This window comes from Equus przewalskii, chromosome 8 (assembly GCF_037783145.1).
Source record: "Equus przewalskii isolate Varuska chromosome 8, EquPr2, whole genome shotgun sequence".
NCBI lineage: Eukaryota > Metazoa > Chordata > Mammalia > Perissodactyla > Equidae > Equus > Equus przewalskii.
This window is the reverse complement of record NC_091838.1, coordinates 6,878,562-6,902,350: the sequence shown is the minus strand read 5'-3', so window position 1 is coordinate 6,902,350 and position 23,789 is coordinate 6,878,562. Positions and strand designations below refer to the sequence as shown.

General features: G+C 43.8%; 1 protein-coding gene across 1 annotated transcript in view; it reads right to left on the bottom strand.

Moving 5' to 3' along the window:
* The window catches only part of ZNF704 (zinc finger protein 704), a 211,073-nt gene extending 188,096 nt beyond the window's left edge, over window positions 1–22,977 (bottom strand). Inside the window, exon 1 of the mRNA XM_070630381.1 lies at window positions 22,065–22,977. Coding sequence (XP_070486482.1) covers window positions 22,065–22,550 — 486 coding nt within the window. The 5' untranslated portion in view covers window positions 22,551–22,977. The remainder of the gene's footprint in view (window positions 1–22,064) is intronic.
* Between the last annotated feature and the right edge of the window lie 812 nt (window positions 22,978–23,789).

Below are 23,789 nucleotides of genomic sequence, written 5' to 3'. Positions count from 1 at the left end.
AGAGAGACACAGGGATCAATGGAACAGAGCAGGGAGCCCAAAAATAGACCCACACAAATATGTCCAACTGATTCTGTCAGAGGTGGAAACACAGTTTAATGGAGGAAAGAGAGCTTCCTAAACCAATGGTGCTGAAGCACTAGATATCCATAACAAAAACATGAACCTCAACCTACACCTCACTAGTTCTACAAAAATTAACTCAAAATACACTGCTGGTGTGAACGTAAAATGACACCGTCACTGTGGGAAAAACTACAGCAATTTCTTATAGAACTAAACGTGTACTTACCATAATTGATCCAGCAATTGTACTCTCGGCCATTTATCCAAGAGAAATGAAAACTTAACAAAAATGTGTACATGAATGTTCACATTAGCTTTATTCGTAATAGTCAAAAACAGGAAACAACCCAAATGTCCTTCAATTAGTGAAATAAACTGTGGTACATCATACTACAGACTACTACTTAGTAATAAAAAGGAACAAACTATTGACACATGCAACAACTTGGTATGGGTTCAAGACCTTTAGGAGCTTCCCAGGTGAACTCTGAAACCGGACCCTGTACACAGCAGGCAAGGAGAGACTGCAGAAACAGGCAGACACTCCAGATTGGTAGGTGGCGGTTTCAATCAGCAAGGGAACTGACTAACCAGGCTCATCTTGGGCAGCTGGAGATGAGGAGATCTCCATACCTGCCCACTAGCATCTTAAAAGTTTATACAGAAGACTTGACTGGGTTCAGTAACGCACACTGTCCAGATGGTCTCAACAACACCTTACTCTCTGAGGGTACGTCCTTGAAAGAGCTCCTAGTGTGGGAACGGTGGGTGGAATGTACATTCCAAGGACAGTGAAGGCAGCGAGGAGTCTCCCATCGCCTGGGTCCAGTTTGTGGGTCAACTGGTGGTTACACCCTCTCAATTACCTCCTCCAACACTTGGATGGATCTCAAGGGAATTATGCTGCATGAAAACAGCCAATCTCGACAGGTGACACACTGTACGATTCCATTTATATAACATTCTTGAATGACAAAATACAGACATGGAAAACAGATTAGCGGTTGCTACAGGTTAGGGAGGCAGCAGTGGGAAAGAGGTAGGTAGCTGTGGCCATAAAAGGGTCATCTGAGGGATCCTTGTGATGAGACTGCTCTGTGTCTTCACTGGGGTACTGGTCACACGAATCTACATGTGATAATATTGCACACACACACACACAAGTGCATGTAAAACTGGTGAAATCTGAGTAAGGTTGGTGGATTGTATCAATGTCAACTTCCTGGTTGTGATATTGTACTATAGCTATGCGAGATGTTACTACTGGAGGAAACTGGGTGAAGGATATATAAGGTCTCTCTGTATTATTTCTTACAACTGTGGATGAATTTACAATTAGCTTTTAAAGTTTTTTTAAAAAGTAAAAAGGAGGAGCTGGCCTGGTGGCACAGGGGTTAAGTTCGCACACTACTTTGGCAGCCTGCGGTTCACAGGTTTGGATCCTGGGCGCAGACCTGCACACCGCTCATCAAGCCATGCTGTGACAGCATCCCACATACAAAAAAAAAGTAGACGGAGATTGACACAGGTTTTAGCTTAGGGCCAATCTTCCTCACCAAAATAAATAAATAAGAAAAGGTAAAAAAGAAAAAAAAATACATAGTCTAAGCACCCCCATTTTACAACTGAACAATTCAGGAACAAGCAGTAAAGGATTCACTCAAGATTACAGTGTTAGTAAACAGCTAGATCAAAAATAAGGCTCAGGCCTCTGAATTTTCCACCACGCCATAATCCTTAACACACATAAAAAATAAGCAATCACTACTGTTCCACCTCATATTGGGGGATTAAAATAATAAAGATACCTTCAAGCAGCTAAAAATCTAGTTGCTGATACATGGAATAATATTAAGGGAATAAGCGAGTACTAAATTTAAGCATTATATGGTTCTGACAAATATAAGAACTCAGGGAAAAAAGGTATGGACTTATGTTTATCACACAATTCTACTGCAAATTGGAACAAATCTGAGGCAAGTAATCTGATTTAAATGGAATAACCCATAAGAAGGAATTTCTTATCCAGATGCACAGACTTAGCCCAGGATACATTCTCTGCTTAGGATACCATGTTATGGGCGGAAGGTGGACCAGCACAGGAGACAGACAGCTATGGTTCCCAGACACCACCAGGCTGTCCTGCCCCCGCCCTCCTCAGTGGGAAGCACAACTACACAAAACATCCCAGGAAAGACACAAGTCCTTTCCTCCACAGAAATAAGCCACACACAACAAGTAAATCTAGGCCATCTGAAGTGGGATTTGTTCTCTCCCTCAGATTCTAGATTTAAATTTATTCCTATTGTAATCTGTGGCTCAAAGACGACAAAGGCATTGCTGTAATCCTCAGATCTGTCTTAGCAGTATACGACTTTGCAACAAAATACTGTCAAAGGATGGGAAAGCAGTGCTGTCTCTGCACGTGGGGCTGACTACGCTGCCATGAGTTCCAGTCACGAAGACCATCACTGGATTCTGGCAATGACAGTGGATTCTCAGGCTCTGTTTACCTGGCTTTGAAGATGATGGATTTTTAAGGTCTGAGGATGAAGATTAAAACTTTTATGACAGATCTAGGGGCTGGCCCAGTGGCTGAGCAGCTAAGTTCACACATTCTGCTTTGGCAGCCTGGGGTTCGCCGGTTCGGATCCCGGGCCCAGACCGACAGACTGCTTGTGAAGCCATGCTGTGGCAGGCGTCCCACATATAAAGTAGAGGAAGATGGGCACAGATCTTAGCTCAGGGCCAGTCTTCCTCAGCAAAAAAGAGGAGGATTGGCAGCAGATATTAGCTCAGGGCTGATCTTCCTCAAAAAAAAAAAACTTTTATGATAGATTTATACATTTGGGGAGCTTGTTATATAACTTAAATGTTCACTGAAATATACTTCCTTTTGGAATTCAATTTTTCTTGCTCCCAGTAAAATATTTGCTTTTATTGCACCATGAGCATAACCCTGGGATTCCTTTAAGTTTGTTTTGTTACATTTCATATCAGTTTTTCCTTTTTTTTTTTTCGCATTCATATGCAATGGTAACTTTTTAGGATCTTACTCAAATTTATTGTAATTTTGCAGCTTTATTTATATTTGCTTTTCAATCAAGTTCTGGATAAAAATTCATTCCTAATTGTGGCTAACCTTGTGGTTTGCTTTTTAATTACAATCCCATTATTTGCTTCATATGACATGCATGGTATGGGATTAAATTCACCAGAAACTTGTCTTTTCTTGTTTGCTGTTAGTATTCTCTAACACAGAAACTTAGCTGTTTGCACATTTTTGTTTTTTCACAATGACTAGGCTATCACAACCTTTCCACGGCTTATTAGTTCTGTGTTTTTATGAACACCACTTAAAAATCATTCATAATACATGCATGACATAAAAAGTACTTAATCCCTCCCTCTAGAAAAAAAACCTTCCCTATAAAATTGAAATGCATTTTGCATGACGGCATGACAGTGGCATGGTGTGTCACCAGCAAAGTCCAGCAAAGCTGGTGCAGTCCACGCACTGGCACCTGCTTCCACCACTGCCGTCCCGTCTCCTGGGCCTCCACCAGGCTCCTCCCACACGCCCCGATCTCTGCACTCGCTGTGGGCTTCTCGTTGTTTTGCTTTTTGCCTAGAGTGCCATTCGCCTCATTTTCCACTTCACAATCTCTTTTTCAGCCTTTAGACTTAGTTCTAAAATCACTTACTCCAAAGGCTTCACGGACTCCCCTAAGGAGATAACTTTCTCTTTTCTGGGTTCCCAGAACACCTCTGAGCTCCTCACTACAGAACTCAAGAGGCTGTGCTGTAAATATCTGCCAACATGTTTGTCTCCCCAGTTTTGCAGGAACCCCTCCAGTGGAGACCATGGGAAAGTGCCTGACATAAAGCAGGTGCCGAGCTGAGCAGGCTGGCTTCCTGATGGTCCGCAGCCATCAGCCTGCTGGACTGGGCTATTGTTTTGTATTTGGAAAACCGAGGCAAGTTTATCCCCATGATCTAGGGCAAAGGCGGGAGCCCACTGTCCAGCTGACCCTGGCAGGGACCTCTCAGGACTCTCACTTAGAGAGCAACAGTTGAGAGAGAAAATCCACGCTGGTTCAGGACCTTGCACGTCAGTAGCCACATTAGGGGCGGGACTGACTCTTCTGGGCAACCCGGCTTCGAGAGCAATAGCTAAGAAAGGAACGCAGTGCCCTCAGCCAGTAGGGACCCCTTGAAAAACACACAATGTGTTAAATGCCCAACTTACTCTGGACACGAAGGTTAGAAAATCATCTCTTGAACCTTTAAGATCTGAACCTGAAAGGAAGGGCAAGAAAACAATATGGGGCCTTGCTGATAAGAACTCTTAGACAACTGCTGCGAATGAATGAAATTTTTTTGGAATGTACTTCCATATTGTACTTACGGTAAAAATACTTATCCCATCCACGTTAGTGCACATGCGCCACATAACCCAATTTTTAATAAAAGAATTTTCTAACCCTTTGAAGGACAAACTTTAATAATTTTTGTTGCAAATTTTTCTAAAATGTATTAGTTGCTTTCTTGCCTCTCAACTGAGCAAAACAAACTTTTCTGGATGGTATAAGGGCATGGAAACGTTATTAAACTGTAACACAGAGTGATATGCCCTCAGGAGCCTCTTGCCACCCCATTAAGTGGATCCAGAGTGTTAAGATTTCTTCTTTCGCATGCTCACTTGCACAGCATCTCAAATATACATCTCATATCCTCCAACAGCATCAGTTCCAGGCTTTCTGCTCGTAGGACACTGACTGCTCATTGCCCATTTTTAATTTGTTGGGGCCAAGATACGATCTAACCACATTTGTTGGGACTGAGTGTGAATAAGGCAATGGATTTGTGTTTCTCACCGGACTGGGAAATTCCTAGAAAGTAAGAAACAAGCATTGTTATCTTTGAGCACCCTCAGTGATCAGCACAGTGTTTTGCATACTGTAGCACTAAGTAAATGTTTTCTGATTTGAATTAGGCAAGTATGAGCTGTATTTTGACATCTGTTCCAGCTACTCAAGCTCTATTAGCTTACTTTTTTGTTTTAAGGTAGGTCGCGGAGAATAGAGTTCACCAGATAAGTTACCTCCCTATGGGATATCCCTCTTGGGGTCTGGAAGGATATGCAACAGCAAGGTGAGTAAGTGGTGGTGATCTGAGAAACAGGACTGGAATTCTAGGTGATTATTAGTTCCTTCTTTCTTCTTATCAGGACTTTAAAATACTCTGCAAGTATTGCTTCTATAATATGAAAAAGTTATATAAGACCTGAGATAATTTTAGCAGTTCTGTGGAAAACAGACTTAAAGGAGGAGGCAACGGGAGCAAAAAGTAGGCAATGAGAACACTATAGGAATGAAGAGAGTAACTACTGGGGAAGAAAAATAAATAGGACGTGGTAATAGATGAGATACAGACAAGAAAGGTGACAGAGGAAAATCATCAGCGTGTTTGTACGACGACATGCTCGTTCTTTCATTTTCTATTCATTTCAACATTTACCGGGCACTCATTGCTACAAAAGTATTTTTATTGGGTACTGGTGCCACCAATATGGAAGAAAATGAGAATCAATGGGTGTTTTTTGGGAGGAAGGGAAGACAAAGATGATGGCCTGGAAGTCACTGGGGAACAAGATGACTATCACTGGTGGACGTGGGTAAACAGAAGACTAAAGCGAGCATGAGTCACGATGAAAGATACCAACATGAAAATCTACAAACACACGGCAGATGAGAACAAAAATAGGGGAAAATCAGAAAGAAAGGCTTCAGTCACTTATTAAGGCATCTTCAAACAGCCTTTTAATCTCTGATCATGGCTGCCTCATGATTAAATGAAACAATAGTGACTGTCAAGGGTATTATAAGAAATACTAGAGGTACTGCATGTGAAATGACTCTAAAAAGAGCAAGCACTGTAGGAACACAGGACACAATCAGTGTTTTGCTGTCACAAATCCAAGGGTAAAAAGAAGGACAAAAGCATTCATTTCCCATAACACATTTACTTTAAAAAGTAAAGTCTTCTCTCCCAAGAGATAAGCTCCAAGTCCTATATTTTTCTCTACTTGTACTCCCCAGCACCTTCCTGTCAACTCTGCCAACTTTTTCAAAAGGATACACCAAAAATACTTAGCAAAGCAAAGATCAGGACGCCCTGAGCAAGGGCTCTCCTTTCCAGCTCACTGAGATTACACAGCAAGAGAAAATAATTAGAGAAACGTACCTAACTTTGATGCTGATGTTAAAGTCTGAAAAACTAACTTTAAAACAAGGCTTTCAAGACAGCAACATTACAATGGAATTTATTTAAAGAGCTACAATTCCATTTCTCTTCGTAGTAAACTAAAAGCAAGAATACCCTTTACTAATTGATTCTAACCACTAAGCTTAAGTTTAAAAAATTCCACTCCCTTTGCTTAGAACAGAAAGAAGAAAAAGGTTGAGGTGGGGGAACCAGGAGTCAGCAAATATGAGCTCCGACTGGCTTTGCAACTTAGCAAATTATTAACCACGGCCAGGTTTCCACATTGGTAAAATGAAAACTATGAGTCCTTTGCTTTCACTATCCTTTCAGTTGTAATCGTTTCATGTTGTAATTATTTATTTGTTTGACTATTTCTCCCACTAAATTGAATGTTCCATGAGGACCACGTCTTTCTTGTTCAATAGCATATTCTCTGCACCCAGCAAAGTGGCTGATACAGAATAGGAACTAAATGAATTTAAGGTTTGGATATCTCCAGATAGAAGTGACAGCAGAGAAAATTTATTGATTAATCTATTTTCTTAATTGTGGGTTTTGACAGGCATATATCTTCAATTTTAACAAAGTATAATTTGTCAATTTTTTTATCTTATAATTACCATAGTGTATCCTTGTTCTTGTCCAAGAAGTCTCTGCCTACCCTAAGGTTGCAAAGATTTCTCCTCTGTTTTCCTCACGAAGCTTTGTAAGCTTTAGCTTTTACAATCATATCTACGTCATTTTGAATTAATTTTTGCAGATGCTACAAGGTGGGAGTAGAGGGTTTCTTTCTTTCTATATGGACAGTCTCTCTAGGACTATTAGTTGAAAAGACAGCTCCAGTGAATTTTCTCGGTACCTTTGGTGAAGCATTTCTGTGTGGGTCTACTTTGGGGCTCCGTATTCTGTTGCAAACTGTCTGGATTACTCTCACTTTATACTAAGCTCTGAAATCAAGTAGATTAAGTCCTCTAGTTTTTTTATTTTTCAAAGTTTTTTATGATAGTTATTTTGCATGCCCATAGACATTTTATATTAGCTTGTCAATTTCTACAAAAAGTCCTACTGAGATTTTGACTGGGATGGTGTTGCTAAATCAATTTGTGGAGAACTGACGTCTTAATTGTATTGAGAGTTCTAATTGAACAGTAGACCAATTCATTTATTTGGGTCGTCTTTAATTACTATCATCGTCTTATAAATTTCACACATCATTTTTGTACATTTTCATTAATTTTACCCGAGTGTTTAGCTTTTGATGCCACTCTAAATATTTTTTTAAACTTTCATTTTCCAAATGCAGTGCATGCAATTGATTTTTGTAAACTGATCTTGTATATCGCAACCTTGCTAAGTTCACTGATCAGTTCCAGTAGTTTTGTGGATTTCTTAGGATTTTTTTTGCATATGATCATATCATCTCCAAACAGAGACAGTTTTACTTTCTTTTTCTCTAATCTTTATGCTTTTCATTTATTTTTCTTACCTTATCACACTGGCTAAACCTCCAGCATGATGCACACATCATTGCCTGTTCCTGATATTGGTGAGGAAATGACCTTTGCCCTTAAGTGTGATGTTAGCTAAAGGTTTCCTATATATGCCCTTTATCAGTTTGAGAATTTCCATCCTATTTCTAATTTGTTAGGAGGTTTTGCTTTTCTTTTTAATCATGAATGGGTGTTGAACTTTGTTTTTTCTCCATCTATTGAGATGATCATGTGGCTGTTCTTTTTCAATCTACTAATATAGTTAATTACGCCAATTGATTTTCAAGTCTTTAACCTAAATTACATTCCTGGAAGAAAAAAATGAATAAACTTAGGTCATAATGTATTATCTATTTCTATATGGCTAGATTTGATTTGCTAATATTTTATTTAGTATTTTTATGTCTATGTATATGAAAGTCTATAATGTTGTTTATTTGTAATGTCACTGTATGTTTTTAATGTCAGGATTATGTCGGGCTCATAAAATTTATTGGGATGATTCCATCTTTCTCTTTTTTGGTAAAGGTTTTTGTAAGATTGGTATTATTTCTTCCTTACATATTTGAAAGGTTTCACTGGTGAAACATCTAGGCTTGGATTTTCCATGTGCAAAAGTTCTTAATCACAAAATTCCATTTCTTTAACAGATAGTTATTCAAATATCCTGTTACTTCTTGTGAATGTGCCCATTTCATCCAAGCCGTCAAACAGACAAATATAAAGTCCTCTACTAACATAAAGTAATATGTCCTAATTATCCTTTTAAAGTCTGTAGGATCTGTAGTGACACCACCTCTTTCATTCTGGTTATTGGTAATTTGTGCTTTCTCTTTCTTTTTAAAATCCGTATAGCTAGGAGTTATCAATTTTATTGATCTCAAATAACTGGCTTTTGGTTTCATAGATTTCCTGTACTGTTTTCTGTTTTTATTTCATTGAGCTCCCATCACATCTTTTTTATTTCCTTCCTCTTCTTTTTCTAGCTTCTTTGGATGGAAGATTAAATTACCGATTTAAAGTTATATTTTTCCCTCTAAGCAGGGATTTACCTTTCATAAACTTCAATAGGAGGCATTTTCATTTTCTGTTAGTTATTTTATAATTGTCCTTGTGAATTCTTCTTTATCTAAGGGATTATTTAAAAGGATACTGATTGATTTTTCTAATATTTGGGGATTTTCTAGTTAATTTTTTTTACTGACTTCTAATTTAATTCCCTGTGGTCAAAGAATATACTCTGTATGATTTCAATCCTTTGAATGTACTGAGACTTGGCTTTCCCCTCATATATAGTGTATCTTCATAAATATTTATTGTACAATTGAAAGGAGTATTTATTTTTCAATTATCCAGTGTAGTGTGCCATACATGTCAATTAGATTAAGTTGGTTGATGGTATTGTTCAAATATTCTACATTCTTACTTTTTTTTGCTACCAACCAGCAATAATTGAAGAAGTAATTAAATTATCCAGTTGTCATTGTGGATTTGTGTATTTCTCCCGTTGGTTTTGTAGGTTCTTGTTTCTTCTATTTTGAAGCTCCTGTTAGATGCATATATGTTTAGGATTTTTACATCTTCCTAATAAAATGACTCTTTTAACATTATGAGATATCCCTCTTCATCTCTGACCATAAGTTTTAGGTTCCAGGGGAAGAAAATGGCCTGGATAGGCAAGTTAGTTTTCTTTTGAAGAGGGGTATATTTCCTATGTTAAAGTGAAAAGGATAAACCTGAGACCAGATCCATAGGCTCGCAAAGCCACTACTTTGTGTGGCAGAGAATCTCTCGGGGGGCAGGGCAGGGTTTTTCCCAGTCTTGTCTCTATGACCTCTGATACAGGCTGCTGGGGACTATCCTAAGCCATGGGTTATGACAGTGGGAAAAGGGTGCTGGGGTGACAGCTGCAGGCCCACTGTCTCTAGGCTTCACTCCACGCCATGCTGGCCCATTAGGACTTTATTTGCTCCCTTTGCATGGCTCTAACTTGGGTCACGCCTCCCCTCGGGATGCCAACAGTACTAGCTACGTATGAATGATGCTTGTTGTGTACTTTAAATTTTTTCTTTATTTTTCTTAATATGACTCTTTTGATTTTGCATTTTTGAATACACGAGTCTGAGAGGCCCTCATTCCTACGCTGTGTTCTCAGGCATGGATGGGAGCAATCTCAGGGATAAGTCAGCAGCAGCTCCAGGTCTGCAGAGCAGGAATAATTTTACTCCAAAGAACAACTTTGGCTTACCTCTTTCTACTGGATGACCGGAAGTGAGCCTGAACAGGAAGGTGGCACGGAGAGGTTAAAGGAGGTCAGAGCTGGCGAAAGGGTCAGAGTGGAAACAGAGCAAGGCTTGTACAGATAGATACATCTACATACACACATATACACACATACACACAAATAGTTAAGGATTCCTGATCCAAACCTTTACTCCTGTGACACTGGCTCATTTTCCTCACAAGATCCATCCTTTGTTGGATCAGGTGAAGCCTAAACGGCACAAAGGTGTGTAGGGGTGTGTGTGTGTGCACTCGCACACTCTCACCTGTGTAAAAATCTCAACATACTGTTAGGTAAGCAGGATGCTCAGAACGAAACCTCTGTACTCCTCCCGTGCTCCTGGGATGTATGTTTGGAACAAAACTAGAACCCTCAGCCTTTCGAAACTCTGAACTTGTGTGGCTTTCAGATGGACCTCTAAACAAGAGCTTCTTTGGTTCCAGAGCCAGCGTCCCCTGCTGTGGTGGTCATGATAGTGTCTGAGTAGCTAACGGAGAAAGAAGGATTTTACTGACAACGGGTAAGAACAGCACAAACCTCCCTCGGCGAGCACTGTGTGTTGAAACAGGGCAAGCGCACAGAACGCAGCCGGTGATGTGTATGATGCTGGGTCCAGTCTTCCCCAAATCCTCCTCCCTCCAGTTTTTGGATTCATCTGAGCTTGGGAGGACTTCACAAGCTACTAGTGTGGTAACTGCTATGTCTAGTTTGTGTACATATACGGTGTTGGTTTTTCTCATGTTGTTTTGGGGTATTTATTGTTTACAAATTTCTTTTTTGTATTGAAAAAAAAATAACCAAAGCATTTTTGTCAAAAGATTCTGCACCAGGCAAAAGGATGTGAAATGTTAAGCTTGGGTGCCCTCTTCACACAGCGGGGAGTCTCTCCCCATTCTTTGTACTCCTTCCCTTACTTCCTATTTTGAACAAGATATTCTGTCCTGAAAACTTGACTCCTATCCTACCCTTAGCCAAAAACAAAAAACAAGACACATGTATATATTTAATTCTTGGGATGACTCTAAATCCTAAAAGACTTGTGTAAAAGCCTGAATAAACTAGGAACTCCCTAGCCGTCATTTCCAACCCACACCCCTCTGGTTAGGTTGGGTATGACTCCTTACGTGTTCACATCAAACACTTCTACTGCTAGATCTGTATGGACCAAATAAATATGTTTATCATTCTAAAATCCTAAGGTAGAGAGAAATAAGGGGTGGTCAGTGGGAGAAAGGACTTCCATATAGACACCTGACGTGGGAGACTGAGACAGGAGAGAAAGTCTACCCAACTCACTCAGGAACTCTTCTACTGATGGAAGAAACCCATGTCAAAGTGGCCACAAGATTATCTAATAGGATGTAGATTGGATATAATTCAACTCCATGTTCACTGCTAGAAACCAAAGCTTCATCTGGAATTTACAAGAAGGAAGAGAGTGGGGGAGGCAAATGAGGACCGGTCTGTGTCCTTTCTCTGATCCCTTTCCCCTTATTCCTAACCTGCAGGAGACGGAACCCCCGTGGGCCCTGGTGACCCCATCACTGGGGTATATTCATTGGACGGTTGATTTTGCTGAACTGGATTCTTGCTTTCCCTCTCCGCTCTTAGTGTTTTCTAACACACGTTATCGCTCTCTCTCCTGCCTTTTCTTCCTGAAAAAAACACAGTGAATGAATAAAGACTTATTGGCACTGAAGAGCGTGGAAAAACACAAGTATGGCTGCATGCAAAGGGGTGTGGGGCCGTGACTGTTGACGGGTACAGAGTTTCTTTCAGGGGGTGACAAAAATGTTTCAAGGCCCCGTGGCCGAGTGATTAAGTTCCTGCACTCTGCTTCAGCGGCCCAGGGTTTCGCTGGTTTGGATCCGGGTTGCGGACCTGGCACCACTCATCAAGCCATGCTGACGCAGCATCCCACATAACACAATCAGAGGGACCTACAACTAGAATATACAACTGTGTACTGGAGGGCTTTGGGGAGAAGGAGAAGAAAAAAAGAAAAAAAAAATTGACAACAGATGTTAGCTCAGGTACCGATCTTTAAAAAAAAAAAGTTTCAAAATTAGATTGCGGTTATGGTTGCACAACTCCATGAATAAACTAAGAAAACTGAATTGTACACTTTAAAAGAGAGAGTTATACGGTATGGTGTGTGAATTCTATCATAATAAAGCTGTTGAGACAGCAAGAGATGGAGCCTTACACATGAAGTGTTCCAGAGCTTGGCCCTGGGCACCTGCCTTTCTCTACCCCTACACTATCTGCCCAGGTATTCTCACCCTATCCCGGCCCTTTAAATACTGTCTATGTGCCCAGCACTGTTTATTTCTGTCTTCTCCACTGACCTTCCGCCTACTCAACACCTCCATCTGGAGGTCCAACAGGCATCTCAAACTTAACACAGTTAAGACAGAACTCCTGATGCCCTGTTTCAACCCAAATCTCTTCTTCCTCCACTCATTCCTATTTCAGTAACACACCACTAGCTGTAGAGGTTACTGTCTGCCTGTCCAGCTAGAATGTGTCACTTCCCAAGTCTTCTCTCCTGTGTCCTTGGTGCTGGCAAAGGGTAGGAGCTCAGTGAATATCTGTTGAATGAAATAACTATGGGATTAAATAAAATAGCCAAAACCAAATTTTTTTAACAATCAAACCATCAACTTGTCACTGAATTTGAACAAGACCTTTGAGATATCTCAATTTTAACACATAAAGATAGGTATAGTTTACAAACAACGAAAACTACATTATTTCTATTATAATTTTTAGAGTAAATATAATTTTCCCTAACAACCTCTATGTGAGATTGTGAGAAAAATTCGAGTGACAAAAATCAATACAGGGAATTGAAAGACTTATTTGAATAGAAATCTCTTTTAGAATAAGAATAAAGAGCTAAAAAAAATTGCTGTCACCCAACAGATGGCTAAAAGCACATTTTCAGAACCTCTTTCAAGCACTCATGTAACAAGAAAAGCAAATCGCAGTTCCTGCTCTCATTCCATAAAGCCTATGTTGGGTCATTTAAAACCCTCAAGTGGCTCCTTCCTTGCTATCAATCACTCTAACATGTCCCACTCTAAGATGTCACAGAATTCGGTGATTACATAGGTTCAGGTGTCCATTTTCCCCCCTTTTCTGAAACGATTTTTACTGCAAACGTAATAATAATATGTATCATTATTATTTATAATTATAATTATACTATTATAATTAATAATATTTGATGAAACAAGACCTTTTCTTTCAGAAGCTCTTCACATATTCATTTTTGTAAGTTCTAAGATCCTTATTGTAATATTTCCACTATTTGCCTTAATACTTTGTTAAATAAGTTTTGAGTGGTAAGTATGTAACCTGCTAATTCAAAACATTTTCAAAAGCTTACAATTTTAAAAAAAAATTTCTTCTTTAACTTAAACTTTAGGTGCGAACCCAAATTAATAGAAAGTCGGTGAGGTTCGGTTGTCAGTAAGTACTTGCAGCTGACTTGTAAAGCGTGTCCAAGCTCCAGGAAAGTGTTTATGACAGCCTATGAAAACTGTATTTCGCATTGTTTTAATTTATAATTTGCTCCAAAATAAAGTCTCCTCGCTCCTTAAATTTCCACTGTTGCTTAGGTACCAATTTCAATTATTTTTTAAATCTGTTGGTTCCAACTGTTTTCTGCAATGTTTGACAAATATCTATGCATTTGGTATAAAATTACCTTTTTTAAAATTTTTTTTACAGAAACCACCCCATTCTTCTCTGGGGCTTATTTTCCACATCAATAAAGTGGGGCTCATAATCTCCACCTTTCAAGATTACTAAGAAGGTCAAAGGAATTTAGCTATGTGGGCCATCTATAAATTATAAGGCACTGAATGGTGGGTAACACTGAAATAAATATTGAACAGTATCCAATAAAGAGTCCTTATATGAGATACTCAGCATTCACAAATGCTTAACCCCTTTTTTTGGTAATAGTCATACTGTTGTTGACAGAAAATGTGTCAATCTCAGTATCCTAGTGAATTTATAGGCTCTTTTCGTTTACACTGTTTTGGTACTTTCAATCTTTTTTCTTTTAGAACGTGGAAAACATATTATTAAATACACTTTCCTGGGTGTAAACACCTTGTGATTTTCTGCTCCCTCAGCACATTTTAATTCTGTTACAACAGCACTTCTCTCCCCTCCTTTCTCCTCCACTAGACCCATCGTGGGGCCTGACTGACCGAGAAGGTCGTGTTCTCTGCCAGGTCTTAAACTTCACACATGAGAATGGTATTCACAGGTACACAAGTGAAAATTTACCACATGAAATACTGCTTTTTTTTTTAGAAACTTGACACTGAAGAAATTAGCAGCTTTATGAGGAAAAATATTTCAAGGCTCACATGACCCACTGAGAACATTTTAATCTTTGTCTGCGTGTGTGACTACTTATTTATTTAATAATGCAATTTTAGTTATTTATCCCAAGGATAAGCCACTTATCCAGGGATTTCCCATTTAGAAAAATAGTTGTAAACTAGTATTTCCTAAAATGTATCCCAAGGGAAAGACACTCTAGAAAAAAATCCTCTGTAATCCAATAAACATGTAAATGCCACAACCTATATTCACCTTCCTAGAAACTCAAAATGGCCCGCGGCATCTATGGTCAGTAACTTCTTTATTGGTATATGGGTTTTACACTACTCTTCCAATTTCCTCCCTCTTTAAAATATTTTATAACTTAAAAAAAAAATCTGTGTCTCCATTTTTAACTGGGATTTCCCCAAGTTGGTTAACCAGTTTTCTTAGGGTAATGTCAAAATTACATCCCAAATCATGGTAGTCAAGTAAGGTCTCTCAGAAGATCTAATCTTGATCTTAGGGATAAAGAGGAAAGGGAGCCTAGAACCTCTTTCTAGACAACTTGGTAGGAATTCGTTGGACAGTGGGCTCCCTGAAAGTTGGCCTTATTCGCCATCATTTCCCACATGTCCATCAGGAACACGATAAGCAACTGCCCACGATGAACGAGCAGAAACATGAACAGCCAACCCAAAGACAATCCTCCTTATTTCAACGACACAGATTTGGCTAGGCCATAAGGTTGCCCATGTGGGCCTCCGAGTAGTCTCAAATACTTAAGAAAGTCTAAAAACCACACATTTAGGATGAGTTTGCCCAGGGCCACTAAAAGGTCGAACTGCCTTGACTTTAGCAGACTGTATCAAGCCATTACGCCAAGACTGGTTGTTGTGTGCAGATCAAAAGTTCTGGTACTGCGCACTGTAGTGGGGAGGAAAACGCTCCCATTCTCCTCTCCGAGCCCCCCTTGAGGTGCAGGACACAGTAATCTGATGGGTGGGATAGGTTTACTAACAAATGGGGCCCTGGTGCTTTCAGAGGTCAAGCAAATAGACAGCTGTTGGTCTTTCTGTCTCCTTCTCACTAAGAGGCCCAGGGAGGCAGATTCCACCAGGGCCGGACTTCTCGCTTTTCCTCCTCTTTTTTCTAACACTTGTATTGTGGGGCACTCCACGGTCAACTAGAGTAAAATTGTGGTGAAGGAGGAGAGGCCAGGGTGAGGGCTGAGTATAAATGGCGTCTTCCAGGCCAGTGTAGCAGGAGCACCACCCCAGGGATGATGGGCACTCAGGTCACAATGAAATGGAGCTCACTTCCCGTTTGTTATCATCCCAAGCGCACACCCCTTGGAAACTGCACAGGGAGGGGGTCCAGCCCAGGCAGGAGTCACTGAGGGTCCCGGCCACAGGTGAGGCCACCTCTACCTGAGGAACTTCACAAAGGAACGACCTTCCAAAAACAGAAGCTGAAAAGCTGTGAGTGATTTTTCTATCCACAACCCTTGGGGAGCAAACTGCAGACCATTCGTGGGCACAAGGAACTAACCCAGACAGGAGGAGACAACTTGGGGTTGGCAGAGCAGGGCGTTCATCCTGGCCCCACTTGCCTTGCTGAGAGGCCAGAGCTGGACAAGGCGTTTCCCTTCGCACAGTCTCAGCGTCCTCAGAGGTCAAAGGAGGGTGTCGGATGACTGGATCATCTCGGGTTCCCTTCCAACTCCGCAGCCCACAATCCAGTGACTGACAACCCTGTCTGGTGTCTTAAGCACATGCCGTTCACTCGAGCCAACACAGACCATTTGCAAGACACATGCTTGTTAGCAAATTGGAATTCAGTGTTTGCTGCACAGTGCCTGCCAAAGGCTTCTTAAAGTCATCTGACATTCAAGAGAGAGTCTAATCGATGCGTTAATCATCCCTGAAGAGCTGGCACCGGGGACGCAGATTCCACTCAATTAAATATTTATTGAGAACTGCAAGTGGGAACTTTGAGAGATATTATCTCATTTAAAAGCCTTTCTTCCCATTCTTTCAATAGATGAAATCTGGCGAGAACTACCAGAAGTCTTTCATGTCCAGGTTTTTCCTAAACTTATTATCCCAGTAAATTATCAAACCCTTCAGGTTCTCCAGTTCTTGCCCTAAACTAAAACACAGCATGGCAGGGCACAGTCCAGGGCCCTTTACCTCTGCCCTCTACTGTTCTGTCTTCACCGAGTAATGGCTTATTATTGAATCCTTCCTCCATTTGACGGTGTCCTTGTTTTTTTTAGTTTTATTAAACTCTGGTTGAAGATATTGTTTACTGTGCTTCTTAGTATTCCTCATATAAGCTCCCGTGAAAATAGCTTTTTTTGTTTTTTAAGGGGGTGAAATCTTACCACTGCCGACAAATGTGTAAGCTTCCTCTGATCAGAAACCGAAAACCAAGTAAGACAAAGTTTCTCTTGTTGTCTCAGTTAAAGCCTAAACTAGCGTCCAGTAGAGTAATCAAGCAATATATCTCTGATACTGAGCAGCATCTATTCCTCTATTTCCAAATCCTCCTGGAAATAAATGGGCATATAAACCCCAAATAAATATAGGGAGATTAAAAACGCAGGCTATGGATGTGAACGAGGCCCCTACTTGTGGCCATCCGGCCTCAGGTGTGCTATTTCACTGTCAGTATCCTCAGCTGGAGAATGGGGCCATATTGATTCCCCAAATCATAATTTCTCACGCAATCCTCCTCCATATAAAGCATTCAGTACAGTTCCTGGCTCACCAGTTCTCAGCAACTATTCATTTGTATTAACGTTATTTTGGAACCCAAATTGTCCTGCGTTTCATTCCCATTCTTTTACTGATTTGATTGGTTAACTCTTTGTTTATTCCAATCCACGGACCCCTGACTTATTCACTACCCCTCACCCCTCCTGTCCTTACTTTTCTTAGCTCCCCCAGTCCATCATGACAGTCACAGCTGTGCCAACCTCCTCAACAATATCTTCCTCTCTTTCTCTCCATTGCTCACCCACCTGGCTAAACCCCATCCCTGCTGAATCAAGCTCTCTGCTTTGTCTACAAGACACAGTGTAGTGTGAGACAGAAGGGTGCGTGCTCTCGCGTTAGACTGCTCAGAGCTCAAACCCAGCTCTGCCACCTCACACCTGTGTGTCTTTAAGTTGCTTATCACTTTCACAAAACGAAGGTGATAATAACAATGCCTGACTTGTGAATATGTAATGAAGTTTAAATGAGACTATACACTTAGCCTTGTACTGACCATAGTAGGCACTCAATAAACATGACCTAGGATTCTTTGTATTATTAGTACTCTATGCATGAGTCAGTGGAATGAAGTTGAGAAAATCACATACCCAGACAGACTGCTTGCACCAGAAATGTAAAACCACAAGCATCAGATGGGTCCTTGATACTGTCTGCAACTCTATTTGATTTCCCTGGCATGCGTGCTCTCCTACTCTCCCACAACACTACTTCATGTCTCCAGCTCTTACTTCAAGTCTCCTTCACCCTCAGCTGATGACCCTCCCTCCTGCTGCGTGGGGAAAAACGGAGCCATCAGACAGGTACTACTTCCTCTGCCCAGCATCCCGTATACAACTACCCACATCCAGACTCATTTTCTCCACCTTCTCTCTAATTCAACAGAAGAAAGGTTGTGCTTGGGTTACAGGTCTCCCCCACCCCAACCCATGGCTTTTCCAGGGACTTTCCTCCTGCACTTAACCCTCTTCCGTCTGCATCTTTGGTTTCTCCCTCAGGTTACCCCCAGTCATCCTCACCTCCTGGTATTCATGCCCTTGTATCTCTCCTCCCCGGAAGTGTGGCTGGAACCCATAACTCACTTGTAACCCATAGAATATGGGGAAAATGATGGAGTACTGTTCCTGCAATCACAGTGCATCATATGAGAGTCCATCTTGCGAGCAGACAGGTGCTAAGATTCTCCTTGCTGGCTGATGAAGTAAGAGGCCGTGCTGAGGAAGCCCACGTGGAGGAGCAGGGCTCTAGGAGCTGAAGGCAGCCTCCAGGCAACAGCCAGCAAGAAGCTGGGACCCTCAGACCTACAGATGCCAGGCAATGAATTCCGCTAACAACCCAAGTGAGCTTAGAAGTGAGTTCTTCCCCAGTCAAGCCTCTCGATGAGAACACAGCCCACCTAACACCTTGACTGCAGCCTTGAGAGACTTAGCAGTGACCCAGTGAAGCTGAGCCTGGACTCTCAACCCACAGATACTGTGAGAACTACTGTAAGTCAAAAATTTTGAGGTAATTTGTTCCACAGCAATAGAAAACGAACACAATCCCCCTCTACGAGGTAATTCCCATCACGCTGTAACCATTACACTGGGGTCTACTGTATCCTATCCTAAAGAAAAATCTAGACCATATGCCCTCCAGATACTCCCCTTCTCTCTGCTCTCCTTTCCCAGAAAACTTGTTAAAAGAGTTTTCATATGTCTCGCTATATCCTCACCTCCCATTCACTGCTCAGTGCACTCCAGTCACATCACTGACTTCACGTTCTTTCAAGGATCCCATTAAGTCCCACATGATCTAATCTAAGTGAACACGTCTCTATCCTTATCTTATTCAAAATCCCAGGAGTATTCAACACAATTCACTACTCCCTACTTTTAGAACTCTCTCTTCTCTTGGCTTGGCTTACTGGATTTTACATTTTCTAGTTTTCCTTCAACCTCTCTGGCTGCTGCTTCTCCTTCGTCTCTGCTGGCCTCTCCTTCTACACCCAGACTTAAACAATGCTGTGTCCCAGGGTCCGGCCTGCGGCTCTCTGCTCCTGGCAGACTGCACTCCCTGTCTAGTCCCCAGCTTCAAATGACATCAACACGCTGATGACTCCCAATTTTTTCCCTCTAGCCCTGACCTCCCCTCTCAGCTTCACACCCTACAGCCATCTGCCTAATTGCAGTTTCCACTTGGATGTCTAATCGTCATCACAGACTTAACATGTCCAAAACAGAACACTTGATTTCTCCCACAAAAATCTGTGGTTCTCCCAGGTTTTCCCAATCTCAGCGAACGGCACATCTAACCAACCTTTACATCAGGGTCTCATCCTGATGCCTCTCTTTCCTTCACCCCCTCACCTAATCCATCAGCACGTTCTCACAGCTCGCTCTTCACAATGGATCCTGAGTTTGTCCACTCCTCTCTGCCTCTGCTCCCGTCAACCCAGTCCAAACTGCCCTCACTGCTCATTTAGACAGCCAGCCAGCTGGTTTCCCTGCTTCTGCTGTCCTCTACGCTCCACATGGCATGACCTTTGCAAAAATACAAACCACCTTTATGCCTTTACTACTTAAAACTTTCCAAGGACTTCACACCCTACTTATAAAGGCTCCCAGGCTCCACGTTGCTGGGTCCTACCTGCCTCCCTGACACATCTCCTACCTACCAAGTTCCAGCCACGCTCACCTTTTCTCCTTCAAACACCAAGACTTTTGCAACTGCTGTTCCCTCTTCCTGGAAAGATGTTCTTCTCAAGCTGCAGGTCTCAGATTTCAGTTCGAATGTCCCCTCCTGGGGGAGGTTTTCCCCATAGCAGCTTTCTCTTCTTCCTCCCAGACTCTGAGGTATCACTATTTCCCTCATAGCATGCATCACAATCTCAAGCGCCACGCTTATTTATTTGTTCAATTGTTGCTATGACTTTTCTCACTAGACATGAGCATCTGGAAGGTGCTTACTGCTGTGTTCTAGAAAAGCAGCTGGCACACAGTAGGCGCTCAATAAATATTTGAATAAATGAACGCATAAGAATATATATGAGATGTTGACATTCTTAAATGCATTAGAATAAAATGATCCTGTCATATTCCATTATAAAATCTCTTCAGATGGCTTAAAGCAGTAAAAAATTATATAAATTATACTCCAAACTACTAAATATATAAATTTCTGAAAAGTTGTGGGCAAACCAAAATACTATCAAATGAAGCCCATTTTGAAAGAATTTAACGGAAATTTGTTTGGAGATGGGAAAAATCTTTTCTGATAATGTGAATTATCACACCCTAGTTACTCTGTTTTTATTGACTTTTTTCCCAACATTGCATTTGCTTTAATCACAGAGCATAAATTATAATTAATTTTTCTATCACAAATTGTGCAACCACTGCTCAAACCACAAGACACATTTTCAGCATTTCTGGACAAAAATGTTAAGGAGTCACCACTCTTGTTAATCAATGTCACTGATGCCACGTGACTTAATTCCAAACCCAGCTATATCCTGTAGTTATCCAAGGCAGGTTTTCAACAGCCAACGGTCATGAGTGTGGTCATGGTCTGCATTCCAACAACCAAATGTCAAAAACTATCATCCCAAATGACCACTTACTGAAAATTTCTCAGTTCCAGAGCTGGTACTTCCAGGGTGGTCTAGCAAAAAAATCTGTGCCCATGTCTACTCTGGGACTATTCTAAATGTTGATGTTTAACATTTTGGGATCTGCAATTTCATGCTTCGAGGAACTGACTTTTTTGCAAGCCCCAGAATATTTTTTTAAAAAAATAGTCTCTTCTCTATTAAGCTCACTTGTTTATGTATTTTTCTTCCTGATATACCAAGATCTTCTGAAAACTCCAGTTGATTTTCAGAACCACTGGAGAAAAATCACTCCCTCCACCGCTTACCACTTGCTGCCCTCAAAACTTCTTAGCAACATACACAGTGCATCAACCTCAACGTGGTCTGCTTTGTCCAATCGCATGCCTGAAAGCCCAGCCAGTCAGTTGTGCAATAATAAACCCCTTATCTCCTGAAGATACACAAACCGAAAGATCTCTCGGTGCTTCAGTGCACAAGGGACTTCGCTAGAATTCTTAGCAGAAACTCACATCCATTTTAAATGCCAAATTCCCCCCCCACACACACACACACACTCCCCACCTTTTCCTGATTTCCTCTTTTTTTTTGCATTTGCAATTTTGAGGAGAGACAAACCCAAAATGCTAAACAATGTCGAGTTTAAACCGGCGAGGGCGGAGGAGGCGGGGTTGGGGGGTCTGCCAAAAGCTGCCGGTAAAATGCTTGTAGAAACCAGGCGCTTGGCTTTTGCTGTACCGCGCTCACCGGTTCCCTCACAAGCGCCGGTGCTGCAAACTCATCAACAATTGTTCTCGGGTGAAGAAGGGCTCGAGAGGTGGACAAGAGAAGCTGCTGCTAGTTTCTATAAGCTTCAGCAGCCCTCAACAGAAGGAGCAGGGGACATTCCTGCTTCCTCGGGGAAGAATAAAATCTCACTGCCTCCCCCCTCGCCCGTGCCCCCAGGCGCAAACCAGCGCCTCCCTCGTCCCATCTCCAAGTTCCCCACCCCAGCAGGGAGAAGCGTCCCTTTCCTGCACCCCCGCGAGACAGCCCCCCGACCCGGCCTTTGAGGACAGGGGGCGGCCGCCTGGGAGGGGCGCCGGGGGACCGAGGCGTGAGCGCGGCACTTGGCCGCTCTGCCCGCGCTCCGCCGGCGCCGCCGGACACACCCCTCCCGGCCGGGCTCGCGATCGCCGGGCCCCGGGTCCCGGGCACGTCCCCCTCCCGGGCCGGCCGGTCCCGCGCGCGCCCCCGGCCCCGGCACGCACCTTCACCGCGCCCCGGGCCGGGCCCTTGGGGAGCGCGCGGCCGGGGCCGAGGGGCACGAAGCGCTCCTCGCCGTCCTCGTCGTCGTCGTCGCCGTCCACCACCTCGACGACCACCTCCTCGTCCTCGTCCTCCTCGTCGTCATCCTCCTCCTCCGCGCCCCCTCGGGGCTTCTCCTCCACGCGCCCGAGCCCCCGGCGCCGCCGGCTGCCGCCCTCCTCGTCCTCGTCCTCCTCCCCGAGCAGCAGCAGCACCGGCGACGAGGCGGCGGCCCCGGCGGCCCGAGGGGGGCCGGTCCCGGCGCTGCGCGGCGGCGGCAGCGGCGGCCTCCAGCTCCCGGGGCCGGGCGCGGGGGGCGCGGGGGGCGCGGGGCCGGGCGGGGCGCCCTCGCCGGCGGGCGCGGGGGGCGCGGGGCCGGGCGGCTGAGGCGCGGCGCCCCCCCGGCGGCTGCCCAGGCTGGAGCGCTTGGCTAGACGCCGCGCCTGCATGCCTGAGCGCGGGCTGCCGGCGCGCGGAGCCGGCCGCGGGCTCCCCTCTTCCTCCTCCTCCTCCTCCTCCTCCTCCTCGTCCTCCTCCTCCGGGCGGCCGCGGGGGTCGCCGGCGCCCGGGGCGCGGGGCGCGGGAGCCGCTCCCGGGCGGCGACAGCGGCGCTGGCTGCAGAGGCGCTGGCCCGGCCCGCGGGGACGCCGGCGGCTACGGGGCGGCGCGGCGGCCGCGGGCGGGGGTGGGTGTGAGCGAGCGGCGCGCTGCCGCCTCCGCCGCCGCCGCCGCCCCGGAGCCGCGGGCCGCTCTGCGCTCCATGCGGCCGGCGGCCGGGCCGCGCCTCTCCGGGCCGCTGCGCCCGCGCGCTCGGGCCTAGCCTGCGGCCCCGGGCGCGAGCTGTTTGTGCCGTGTGTGTCCCCCGCGCCCCCCTGCGCGCGAGCCCGTCCTCGCAGCCCTCGGGCCCCCGTGCAGACAAAACCCGGACTGGATTGATTTCCCCTACCCACGGCCGCCGACAATCTGTGCTTCCGAGCCGCTGGCGCAGACGCTCCCCGGGGCCGATCACTCCCTTCGGAGGGAGGAGGGTGGACTTTGCTGCAAGTGAGGTTGTCGGTCGAAGTCAGACTTTGGGGGAAGAGATTTGCCGCAAGTCCTTGTAATGGTCTGTGCTGTGCGTGGCGCCTACTTCTGAGCTGCTGTGGAATCGGGGACGGGGCGCCCCTGCGAGATTTGGGGTCAATTCCGAATAGGAATCATCAGACTCATATGGGTCTTTGAAATACTGTTTCATGACATCGCCTGCCCATCTCTCAGTCTCTCTGAACACGCCATCCTAGGCCCTGCCGATTGAGGTGTCTTGCCACTGTGTTGGGTCTGCAAATCGTTTTACCTTTTATTTCTGCGTTTTTACCTTGAGCGCCTGATCAGAACTGCTAATTCCAAGCAGCCTTCTGCTCTCACCATTCACGCTGCAGACTATCGACGCCCTCAAGGCCTTTGGAGAAACAGGAGCACGGGGTCGAGATTATTTGAATTTGCTATTTAAAAAAATTAATATTAAGTAAGATCAAGTCTGGAAACCAAGCACATAACCAGTTTGCCATGTAACTAATGACATTGTCACTTTCTGAGCATTTTTAGGTGTGACAAAGAAAAGTCATTTGCCACTCTTTGGGGTCGGGCTTTGTAGTAAGCCATACTCTCTACCTTCCAAGCATGTGCCAAATTCCGCCTCTATAGGTGAG